At 39.6% G+C, this 12,263-nt stretch overlaps 1 protein-coding gene across 1 annotated transcript in view; it reads right to left on the reverse strand.

Annotated features, from left to right (window-relative positions):
• Nucleotides 1–12,263, reverse strand: part of SPATA16 (spermatogenesis associated 16) — a gene marked incomplete at its 3' end in the record, with an annotated part of 224,098 nt that overhangs the window by 43,359 nt on the left and 168,476 nt on the right. Inside the window, exons 6-7 of the mRNA XM_079921401.1 lie at nucleotides 5,112–5,258; nucleotides 3,972–4,084 (exon numbers count right to left, since the gene is read on the reverse strand). Coding sequence (XP_079777527.1) covers nucleotides 3,972–4,084; nucleotides 5,112–5,258 — 260 coding nt within the window. The remainder of the gene's footprint in view (nucleotides 1–3,971; nucleotides 4,085–5,111; nucleotides 5,259–12,263) is intronic.

Below are 12,263 nucleotides of genomic sequence, written 5' to 3' on the forward strand. Positions count from 1 at the left end.
TTCTAAGAGGGAACTTTATAGCAGTACAGTCCTACCTCAAGGAACAAGAAACATCTCAAATAAACAACCTAACCTTACACCTAAAGCAATTGGAGAAAGAAGAACAAAAAAACCCCAAAGTTAGCAGAAGGAAAGAAATCATAAAGATCAGATCAGAAATAAATGAAAAAGTAATGAAGAAGGCAATAGCAAAGATCAATAAAACTAAAAGCTGATTCTTTGAGAAGATAAACAAAATTGATAAACCATTAGCCAGACTCATCAAGAAAAAAAGGGAGAAGACTCAATAGAATTAGAAACGAAAAAGGAGAAGTAACAACTAACACTGCAGAAATACAAAGGATCATGACAGAATCCTACAAGCAACTATATGCCAATAAAATGGACAACCTGGAAGAAATGGACAAATTCTTAGAAAAGCACAACCTTCTGAGACTGAACCAGGAAGAAATATAAACAGACCAAGCACAAGCACTGAATTTGAGACTGTGATTAAAAGCCTTCCAACAAACAAAAGCCCGGGACCAGGTGGCTTCACAGGACAATTCTATCAAAGATTCAGAGAAGAGCTAACACCTATCCTTCTCAAACTCTTCCAAAATATAGCAGAGGAAGGAACGCTCCCAAACTCATTCTACAAGGCCACCATCACCCTGATACCAAAACCAGACAAAGATGTCACAAAGAAAGAAAACTACAGGCCAATATCACTGATGAACATAGATGCAAAAATCCTCAACAAAATACTAGCAAACGGGGCTTCCCTGCTGGTGCAGTGGTTGAGAGTCCGCCTGCCGAAGCAGGGGACACGGGTTCGTGCCCCGGTCCGGGAAGATCCCACATGCCGCGGAGCGGTTGGGCCCGTGAGCATGGCCGCTGAGCCTGCGCGTCCGGAGCCTGTGCTCCGCAACGGGAGAGGCCAGAACAGGGAGAGGCCCGTGTACTGCAAAAAAAAAAAAAATTACTAGCAAACGGAATCCAACAGCACATTAAAAGGCTCGTACACCACGATCAAGTGGGGTTTATCCCAGGAATGCAAGGATTCTTCAATATATGCAAATCGATCAATGTGATAAACCGTATTAATGAACTGAAGGAGAAAAAACATATGATCATCTCAATAGATGCAGAAAAAGCATTTGACAAAATTCAACACACATTTATGATAAAAACTCTTCAGAAAGTAGGCATAGAGGGAACCTACCTCAACATAATAAAAGCCATATATGACAAACCCACAGCCAACATCGTTTACAATGGTGAAAAACTGAAACCATTACCTCTAAGATCAGGAATAAGACAAGGTTGTCCACTCTCACCACTGTTATTCAACATAGTTTTGGAAGTTTCAGGCACAGCAATCAGAGAAGAAAAAGAAATAAAAGGAATACAAATTGGAAAAGCAGAAGTAAAACTGTCACTATTTGCAGATGACATGATACTGTACATAGAGGATCCTAAAGATGCTACCAGGAAACTACTAGAGCTAATCAGTGAATTTGGTAGAGTAGCAGGATACAAAATTAATGCACAGAAATGTCTTGCATTCCTATACACTAATGATGAAAAATCTGAAAGAGAAATTATGGAAACACTCCCATTTACCATTGCAACAAAAAGAATAAAATACCTAGGAATAAACCTACCTAAGGAGACAGAAGACCTGTATGCAGAATACTATAAGACACTGATGAAAGAAATTAAAGATGATACAAACAGATGGAGAGATATACCATGTTCTTGGATTGGAAGATACAACATTGTGAAAATGACCGTACTACCCAAAGCTATCTACAGATTCAGTGCAATCCCTATCAAACTACCAATGGCATTTTTCATAGAACTAGAACCAAAAATTTCACAATTTGTATGGAAACACAAAATACCCCGAATAGCCAAAGCAATCTTGAGAAAGAAAAACAGAGCTGGAGGAATCAGGCTCCCTGACTTCAGACTATACTACAAAGCTACAGTAATCAAGACAGTATGGTACTGGCACAAAAATAGAAATATAGATCATTGGAATAGGATAGAAAGCCCAGAGATAAACCCTTGCACATATGGTCACCTTATGTTTGATAAAGGAGGCAAGAGTATACAATGGAGAAAAGACAGCCTCTTCAGTAAGTGGTGCTGGGAAAACTGGACAGCTACCTGGAAAAGAATGAAATTAGAACACTTCCTAACACCATACACAGAAATAAACTCAAAATGGATTAAAGACCTAAATGTAAGGCCAGGCACTATCAACCTCTTAGAGGAAAATATAGGCCGAACAGTCTATGACATAAATCACAGCAAGATCCTTTTTGACCCACCTCCTAGAGAAATGGAAATAAAAACAAAAATAAAAAAATGGGACCTAATTAAACTTAAAAGCTTTTGTACAGCAAAGGAAACCATAAACAAGACAAAAGACAACTCTCAGAATGGGATAAAGTATTGGCAAATGAAGCAACTGACAAAGGATTAATCTCCAAAATATACAAGCAGCTCATGCAGCTCAATAGGAAGAAAACAAACAACCCAATCCAAAAATGGGCAGAAGACCTAAACAGATATTACTCCAAAGAAGGTATACAGATGGCCAACAAACACATGAAAGAATGCTCAACATCACTAATTATTAGAGAAATGCAAAACAAAAGTACAGTGAGGTATCACCTCACATCAGTCAGAATGGCCATCATGAAAACTCTACAAACACTAAATGCTGGAGAGGGTGTGGAGAAAAGGGAACCCTCTTGCACTGTTGTTGGGAATGTAAATTGATACAGCCACCTTGGAGAACAGTATGGAACTTCCTTAAAAAAGTAAAAATAGAAGTACCATATTACCCAGCCATCCCACTACTGGGCATATACCCTGAGAAAATGATAATTCAAAGAGTCATGTACCACAATGTTCATTGCAGCACTGTTTACAATAGCCAGGACATGGAAGCAACCTAAGTGTCCATCAGCAGATCAGTGGATAAAGAAGATGTGGCACATATATACAATGGAATATTACTCAGCCATAAAAAGAAATGAAATTTAGTTATTTGTAGTGAGGTGGATGGACCTAGAGTCTGTCATACAGAGGGAAGTATGTCAGAAAGAGAAAAACAAATACCCTATGCTAACACATATATATGGAATCTAAAAAAAAAAAGGTTTTGATGAACCTAGGGGCAGGACAGGAATAAAGATGCAGACGTAGAGAATGGACTTGAGGACACGGGGAGGGGGAAGGGTAAGCTGGGATGAAGTGAGAGAGTGGCATTGACATATACACACTACCAAATGTAAAATAGATAGCTAGTGGGGAGCAGCTGCATAGCAACAGGGAGATCAGCTTGGTGCTTTGTGATCAACTAAAGGGGTGGGATAGGGAGGGTGGGAGGGAGACGCAAGAAGGAGGGGATATGGGGATATATGTATGCATATAGCTGGTTCACTTTTTTGTACAACAGAAACTAACACAACATTATAAAGCAGTTATACTGCAGTAAAGATGTTAACAACAACAAAAAAGATGAATTGCCAATGTTTAGAGTAGCATCCAGTGTATCAGTTAATGTGGAGGAGCTAGCTTTCAGTGTTCTGAATTCTTATGTAGGCAACAAAATGGTTATATGCAGTAGCCAAATGTATGAAATAGGGAAAGCACTGTGTTCACTAAAATTTTGTTACTGATTTGAAGCAAGAGATTCAATTCAGCCTTCAATTAGATATCAGGAAGCCACAAAGAAAAGGCTCTAGCCTGAGAAATGCTGGAAATTGCGAAGTGTAGCTTTATGATTAATATATTTTAAAATATAAAAGGAATAAAATCATTAGCTAAACTTTGCTTGGTTTTGCAAATAAGGTTGACTGTGAAAGTTTCTAAAATCCTCCGACACTTGCAATATTTACACCATAAACTTTCCATACTTCTAGAATTGTCTGATATTTATATGTTGAAAAAATATAAAAGACTTATATACCTACATTCGATTGGGTGCTTCTAATAAAATCCAGTATTGGCAAGATTTGCTTCCCCATTCTCTGCATGTGTCTCACTGTGTCTTCTCTTGTCAGCAGACCGAAGGGAGTTTTATGTTCTAAAAATTGTAACAATAAACTTTTATACTTTTTCCCTCCAGACTTCCATTTCAAAATGCTTTCCTTAGCAAGCTATAAACAGATACCTCAATATTAATAGATATGAGATCTTTAGTATAGAAACGAGTCCCATCTCAAAGACCAGAAGTATAACAGTGAAAGATCTATGAGGAGATATTGCCCTTTAGAGACTATCATTTATTCCTTTTGTTGTGTTTCTTGATTGAGAGATCCACGGGACAGCCTATGACAATTCACCTCTCTCTGCAGAATATGCTTTTCCTGAGTTGTGAAAAAAATGTCATCATAAACGTGTCTGATTCTTGTCTTGTTCCTCCCAGGTATTATTCAAGTGTGCAGATTGCACTGACTTTGAATGTAGCTCGAAGCTGAGATAAGCCTCAGAGGACAGAGTGCCAGACAAAACACAAATCCTTAATTATGTGGGTAGAGCTGAAGGGATAAATTCAACCTGGTCATGAATTCAGCCCATAAGTATGAGACTTCACCTGAATGCTTACTTGATTTTTGAAAGTTTCAACTAGAATTGCTGAGCACCATTTAACTATAATACTCTTCAGGAGATCTGAGATCTTGGTTAATTACATAAGAAAAGAGTAGAACAGATATTAATACAATGGCAGATAATCCAAGTGATTTAAGGTGGTCATTGGCTATATGTTTGATTTCATACAGTAGTTTTGCTGCACGATTTTCTTCTGTGTTTGCTGATGGGTGATGACAAAAGCTTGTAATCTTTGAGTGCCCCACGATCAGGCATGGGTGGTGATGTGGTTGCGGTGAGATGGTTAGAGTGAGGGAGGTGGGCACTCCTGGGGGAACCAGAATTCCAGGTATTGTTAACTAACCCACAAAGAAGATCGGAAGGAGTTAAGTATGACCCAGCAAACATTTTGGTGCCCAGGCCTTACTATATGCTAGGCTTGTGATGAATAAAGCTTAATGAACAATGCACAATTCCTAATTTAAAACAGTATTGAAAGATAACAAGTCCAGGTGACTTACCTGTAAATGTTGGTAACTTCCTACATGATACTTTTTCCAAAAACTTCCCGTCTTCTTTGTTTTTGAACCCAAGAGTCAAGAGATACTGTTGAGGAGGAAAAGATGACCAGTCAGCTGTCTGAGGCAACACGTGGAGTCCTTGAAGGTCTGAAATATGACAGAAAAAGAACTAAAGAATTTATCATTTTATTGTTTTCAGAGTGTTTTCCCCCCAGATTTCAAGAATTATACTTGGAAAAAATTAAAGATACAAAGTAAGAGTATGTGCATCAAAAGGTCAAATAGATGATATATCAAAATCATACTTTATCCTTCATATTTTTATTAAAATATAAACATACACAAGGTATAGCAATAGAATATGGCTAGGTTATGTGTTCCTCTTTCCCCATATTCAAAATAATACAAAATTCAGGACCAGGTTGCAGGCTTAATATTTTTCTGTGTGACACCTTTCAAGAGAATTTGATTTTTCTGTCCACAGTTTGTTTAAGAAAATAATGTTATATGAAAGGAAAGAGAAAAATTACCAAGTAAGAATTAAAACATAAGGCTAATTAATTTAGTTGCTCTCCCTCCTATAGTTGAAGGAAATTTAAAATGATAAATGTACTAACTTTTGTAATTAGACTTGGAAATAACTCATGCGTCAAGAAAATGGTTCTAAAAGAAACTGTTCTTAATGACTAGAAGAGCTAATATTTACTTAGTACTTATTTTCTACCTTCCCTTGTTCTAAACATTTTGTGTGCATTCTGTTAAAATTTTTTTTATTGACATATAGTTGATTTACAATATTGTGTTTCAGGTGTACAAAAAATGGTTCAATTATATATATATATATGTATATTTTTTCAGATTATTTTCCATCATAGGTTATCACAAGATACTGAAAATAGTTTCCTGTGCTATACAGTAAATCCTTGTTGCTTATCTATTTTATGTATAATAGTTTATATCTGTTAATCCCATGCTCCTAATTTATCCCTCCCTTCCTTCCCTTTCCCCTTTGGTAATCATGTTTGTTTTGTGTGCATTCTCTTTAAATCCTCACGATACATTCACATAATTGGTGCTTTTGTCCTCATTTTACAAATAACCAGGAGGTTGAGGTACACAGATGGGCAGTGACTTGTCTGGAAACACGCATATAAGTGGACAAGGCAGGATTCACACCTGGGCAGTCTGACTCCAGAGACCGTGGGCGTAACCACTGCACTCTGCTTTAGGCTTGCTTGACTTTGGATTACTTTTGGGACAGGGACAGATGTCAGCCTTGGGGTCTTGGAGGCCAGATTTACTTCATTCATTTTCATTCTGGGTAATAATGCTTTGGTTTATTACAATAGACTTCTCAAATGAAGGATGATGAACAGAGGGTTTAATGAGCCCTCCCTATTTAACACTGCCAGAAAGGGAAAAAGATGAAATTCCAAATATCCTTGAATCATGATTTAAATGCCAATTTTTAATCTAGAGTCAGAACTCAAATGGCAGTGTTTCAAATACAGTCTTTGCTATCTGTAGTATTTCTTTAGGAAATAATAGACACAGTAAACCATGAGTGTTTTTATCCACCCTCTCTGACTTCCCCCCTCTGATTTTTAGCTGCAGAACCCTTTGTTCAAACTACAATTTACTGAGAAGCCCAATATTCAAAGTTGGTAAAGGTAGAGCTGTTCCATTTGAAGCCTGGATCACTGACCACTCAACTCTCATCACTGTACCCCATTCTATATACCCCCCACACAGTAGCCGCCTTGAACCCCTCCACAGAATCCCAGTTTTTCAAAGCGCAGTTTGGAAAACACTGCAGTAAGCTATTTGGCACATTTTGGTTAAGTAAATAGCATACGGCTGTCAAACAGAGAGTTAACATGTATGCTGATAATTAAAAGAAAATATTACAAAATATCTTTTAAACACAAGCACCGAACAAAAATATATTAAACATGATTTAGTCTTTGGTGACAGGATCTGGTAACCACTAAATATTATTGAGGGTTAACATGTATGTGACACTTCTTCTGTGCCATACACATTATCAGGATTATCTTTCTCATTCAACAACAGTGTAGACCAGGACACATTATTATGACCACCTTACGGATGACCAAACTGGAGCTTCAAGAAATTATAGACTTGCCCGACACAGCAAATGGAGGGACCAGAATTGAGAGTCAGGCTGCTGAACGTTGAAGCACAGGGCTTAACTCTCAAAACGATCCTACGACAGTGATGATCACTCTGACAGTCAGTGGGAAGCATGTTACAGAAGCAGGGCAATGTCAATACATAGATGGTTTTAACAGACACAATTCTAGATAGAACACTTCCTTACTCTATCTAGAAAAGTACAGCAAAGGCTCAAGGGTTCTTAGAATTAATAGTGTAACTTTTAGGCACTTTAAAAGCAGATTGTAGTATTAGATGCTTCTTTAGTTGGTGTTTGCCTCTTTTTAAACGGATGGCTCATTTCTATAAACAAGGTAAAATGTGATTTCTGCATCTCCATCTCAAGAGTGCAGAAAGTTTCTTTGCTTTTGAAATCTACAGATACAGACACACCCAACCCAGAGTTTACCAGTTTTACTGAAGTGGCCAATAACCGGATCATGTGAAAAGGCAATTAAGTAAAAGTAAAATGGACACTAGCTCATTCTCCTGATAAATGGTCATAACATTTTTTTTTTTGATTGCGGTTATTCTTTAGCACTCTCTAAGATGCTGGCATGTCTGAATTGTCAGTATTTTCAGGAATTAGCATACTCTGGAGTTGGAGGGCAGGAGAAGGTATGTGTTTCCTGGCTATGGTTTGCTCTTTAATCTGGTTTTGCTCCCTGACCTAGAAGGCCTCAGCACTCCTGGCCATGCTGGTGGTGAAGTCTGGGGCCATCCTCTGGGGAGAGCCTTGGCTTTCTGGGTAACTCTGGATGCCCAGAGGCCCCCTGAATGGATGTGGGTAGGCTTTATGGACGCTCTGACTTCCCCACAGACCCAGAGTATATGTAGCTTGTTGACATAGAAGCCGCTGGATCCCAGGTACCCTGAAGCCTCCTGCCAGCACCTGCTTCCAGCTCAGAGAGGGTTCCCTGCAGGACACCTCTAGGACTTTAAAGTGTACATTAAAGTGCTCTTGGAGGCCCCGGAGTCCTGAGGTTCAGAATAGTTTACGGTGTGCTGTGCATGGGCTGGTGTTTGTGGTGAGTTGCAGGAGGCATCTTGAGATCTGGCATTTTCTGACGCCCCTCTATTGCCAGAAGCTGCCGATGTTTGAGGGCTCTGTTATATAAATAGCACAAAGACTTTGAGAGGTTGACCTCTTCCTGCTCTTAAATATTTGATGGATAAAGAGGAGACCTGTATTAATAGTGACAGTGGTTAGATGAACTAGAAAAACTAATATTAGCACTATAGCTAATTTGTTATAAAATATACTTGCAAAAATGTGTTTTCTGTTCCTTTTGATGCTGTACGTTTCATCCTGTTCAATCCGTTGTTCAATTCTAGTCAAAGTTTTGAAATGAGAGAGGTCCCTACATACATACTGTTAAGTTAAAAAATATTTTTAAAGTATCATTTTTATTCCATTTGTATGCAGAGTAAATTGCAGTTGTATGAACATTTAGCCTAGCAAGTGGTCTGTGACCCAAAATGACGACACACTTACCAGATGTTGAATCTCATGTAACATTAATTTGAGTGCTAATTGTTCTCAATTTTATGCTCATAAACCTTTACCTACATCCGAAAAGCCCTGTGCCTCTGATGGATATGAAAGTTAACCAGAATATATTGTCCTTTGGTAGGAAGGTTGAGTTGATTAAAAATGTCTTCTTTGCTCCTGTCACGTGAGAAGAGAACTTGAGAGAAATAAATCCCTTAATGCATTCCTTTACAATTTATCACAATTGCAGATGAAATTTAGATGACTAGGACCAAATTTATTATTAAAAAATCAATTTGCAGGTATGATGCAGTTCCAAATTTGTACCATTAGGGAAGCAGGTGTTTTAAAAAAGAATATCAAAGGTAGATTATGCAGATTAAGTTTCTTGTAGAAACATGATCTTTCAATTCTTTATCTTCCAAATGAAAGATTTCCAACTCTCAGCAAAAGAGGGTAATGTTTGCCCTTTATCAAGAACCTTTTATTGTACCTCAGGAGGCTGGAGCTGACCAGCTTTCAGGTACTCAAGACATTCATGCTCTTTGACCTTCCTCCCTCCCTGAAGTCACCTCCCTGGAGTTCAGTGACAGTCTCTTCTCTTTCTCTCTCTGTTTCCCTCTCTTTGTCTTTCTCTCTGCCTCTTTCTCTGTCTGCGTCTCCCCATCTCTCCTACACATAAACATGCTGCTGCTTCTTCCTCCCTTTTTCTCCTGCATCTCATTCAGTGCACCTCCTAGCTGTCTGTGGCTCACTGACATGTTCTTCATATTAACACTCTCGGTGGAATTTTCCTATTCTTTCTTTTGTTAATTAATTCATTAATTATTTTGGGCTGAGTTGGGTCTTTGTTGCTGCACGAGGGCTTTCTCTAGTTGCGGCGAGCGGGGGCTACACTTCGTTGCGGTGCGCGGGTTTCTCATTGTGGTGGCTTCTCTTGTTGAGGAGCATGGGCTCTAGGTGCGCGGGCTTCAGTAGTTGTGGCTCACGGGCTCTGGAGCACAGGCTCAGTAGTTGTGGCGCGCGGGCTTAGTTGCTTCGCGGCATGTGGGATCTTCCCGGACCAGAGCCCCCTGTGCCACCAGGGAAGTCCAATTTCTCTATTCTTGTGGCATTCGCTATTACTTCTAATCCAGCAGTCCCATCCTTTTTGGCACCAGGGACCGGTTTCAGGGAAGACAATTTTTCCATGGATGGAGCGGAGGATGGTTCAGGCGGTAATGAGACCGATGGGGAGTGGCAGATGAAGCTTCGCTCACTCTCGCTGCCGCTCACCTCCTGCTGTGCGGCCTGGTTCTTAACAGGCCGTGGACCGGTACCGGTTGGGGATTGGAGACCCTTGTTCTAAATCAAAAGATTAGGAATCCAAAGCCATAGTCTCATCTGCAAAATTTCACCAATTTCAAACAGCATTTCCAAATGCCTACTGGGACATTGCTGTTTGCTCACCATTACAAACGTTACCTCAAATACAGCAAATATATTCCTTGAAAGTGATTTTTTAAATGTCCACAACATCTCTCATCCTTACTTTTCACCAGCATATTGAAGGGATGGCCATTATTCACCCAATTATTCTGGCTTAAAATTTTGAAGTCATTGTTAACTTTTCTTTCCTCATATTCCCTGACATTTAGTGAATCTCAAAAACTCATTAAATCTGCCCACTGTAATACAACTCATATTAACCCCGCTCTTTGCATTATCATTGCTACCACCCTGGTCAAATTTCTGATCACATAGCATCTGGATTACAGAAAACGTTTCCCAGCAAGCCTCGCTGCCACCAGTATGATTTCACACCAATATATCTCCACACCACCCAGTGAATATTTCTGAAATATCACCTTTGTCATGGTTACATCACTCCTCAGGAATTTCAGTGCTTCTTTCCTGGTATTCAGGGCTCTCAATTGTGTGGATGTGTTTCACAGTCTATTCTTCATTCCTATGTTTTCTCCAGTATAAACCTTTCTCATCAGGTCTGCTGATTTCACTAATTTGTACTAGCCTGTGCTCATCCTGCCTCTGAATTTTTCTTTGTGCTTTTCCACCCAGAAACATCTACCTAATCTCTCAATATTTCTTTTACTCAGTCGATTACTGTACTTCCAGATGTGCCTAATTTAAGTCCCACCTAGTCCATAAAGGGCTACCTGAGTATTTCAGTACTCCCCCCACCCAAACTCTTAAAGAACACCCAAACTAAAAATAGAACTACCATATGACCCAGCAATCCCACTACTGGGCATATACCCTGAGAAAACAATAACTCAAAAAGAGTCATGTGGGGCTTCCCTGCTGACACAGTGGTTAAGAATCCACCTACCAATGCAGGGGACATGGGTTCGAGCCCTGGTCCAGGAAGATCCCATATGCCACGGAGCAACTAAGCCCGTGTGCCACAACTACTGAGCCTGCGCTCTAGAGCCCGCAAGCCACTACTGAAGCCTGTGCGCCTGGAGCCCATGCTCCGCAACAAGAGAAGCCACTGCAGTGAGAAGCCCGTGCACAGCAACAAAGAGTAGCCCCCGCTCACCACAACTAGACAAAGCCTGCACACAGCAATGAAGACCCAACACAGCCAAAAATGAAAAACAAAAAAACCCCCAAAAGAGTCATGTACCACAGTGTTCACTGCAGCACTATTTACAATAGCCAGGACATGGAAGCAACCTAAGTGTCCATCGGCAGATGAATGGATAAAGAAGATGTGGCACATATATACAGTAGAATATTATTCAGCCATAAAAAGAAACGAAACTGAGTTATTTGTAGTGACATGGATGGACCTAGAGTCTGTCATACAGAGTGAAGTAAGTCAGAAAGAGAAAAACAAATACCGTATGCTAACACAGATATATGGAATCTAAAAAAAAAAAAGTTTCTGAAGAACCTAGGGGCAGGACAGGAATAAAGAGGGAGACATAGATAATGGACTTGAGGATACGGGGAGGGAGAAGGGTAAGCTGGGACGAAGTGAGAGTGTGGCATAGACATATATACACTACCAAACGTAAAATAGGTAGCTAGTGGGAAGCAGCTGCATAGCACAGGGAGATCAGCTCAGTGCTTTGTGATCACCTAGAGGAGTGGGATAGGGAGAGTGAGAGGGAGACGCAAGAGGGAGGGGATATGGGAATATATATATAGAGAGAGAGCCAATTCACTTTGTTATACAGCAGCAACTAACACGACATTGTAAAGCAATTATACTCCAATAAAGATGTTAAAAAAAAAAAGAACACCCATACCACTCACTCTAGAGTGAATCTCCTAATGTTTCATGGGGGTATGTCTCATCTCTCCAATAAGTTTTAATCCTCTTCAAGATCACATCTTCACGTTATCTTCATGCCCCAAGCACCTAGTAGGTGCTCAATCAATACTTGAGTTGAATATAAAAACAAAGTTTTCTCAATCCTGAAGTTTTAATCGTCCAAATAAGAATAGAACTTAAAAAAATTCAAAGCTAATGAAATGTT

Source organism: Stenella coeruleoalba (assembly GCF_951394435.1).
Source record: "Stenella coeruleoalba genome assembly, chromosome: 5".
NCBI classification, from domain to species: Eukaryota; Metazoa; Chordata; class Mammalia; order Artiodactyla; family Delphinidae; genus Stenella; species Stenella coeruleoalba.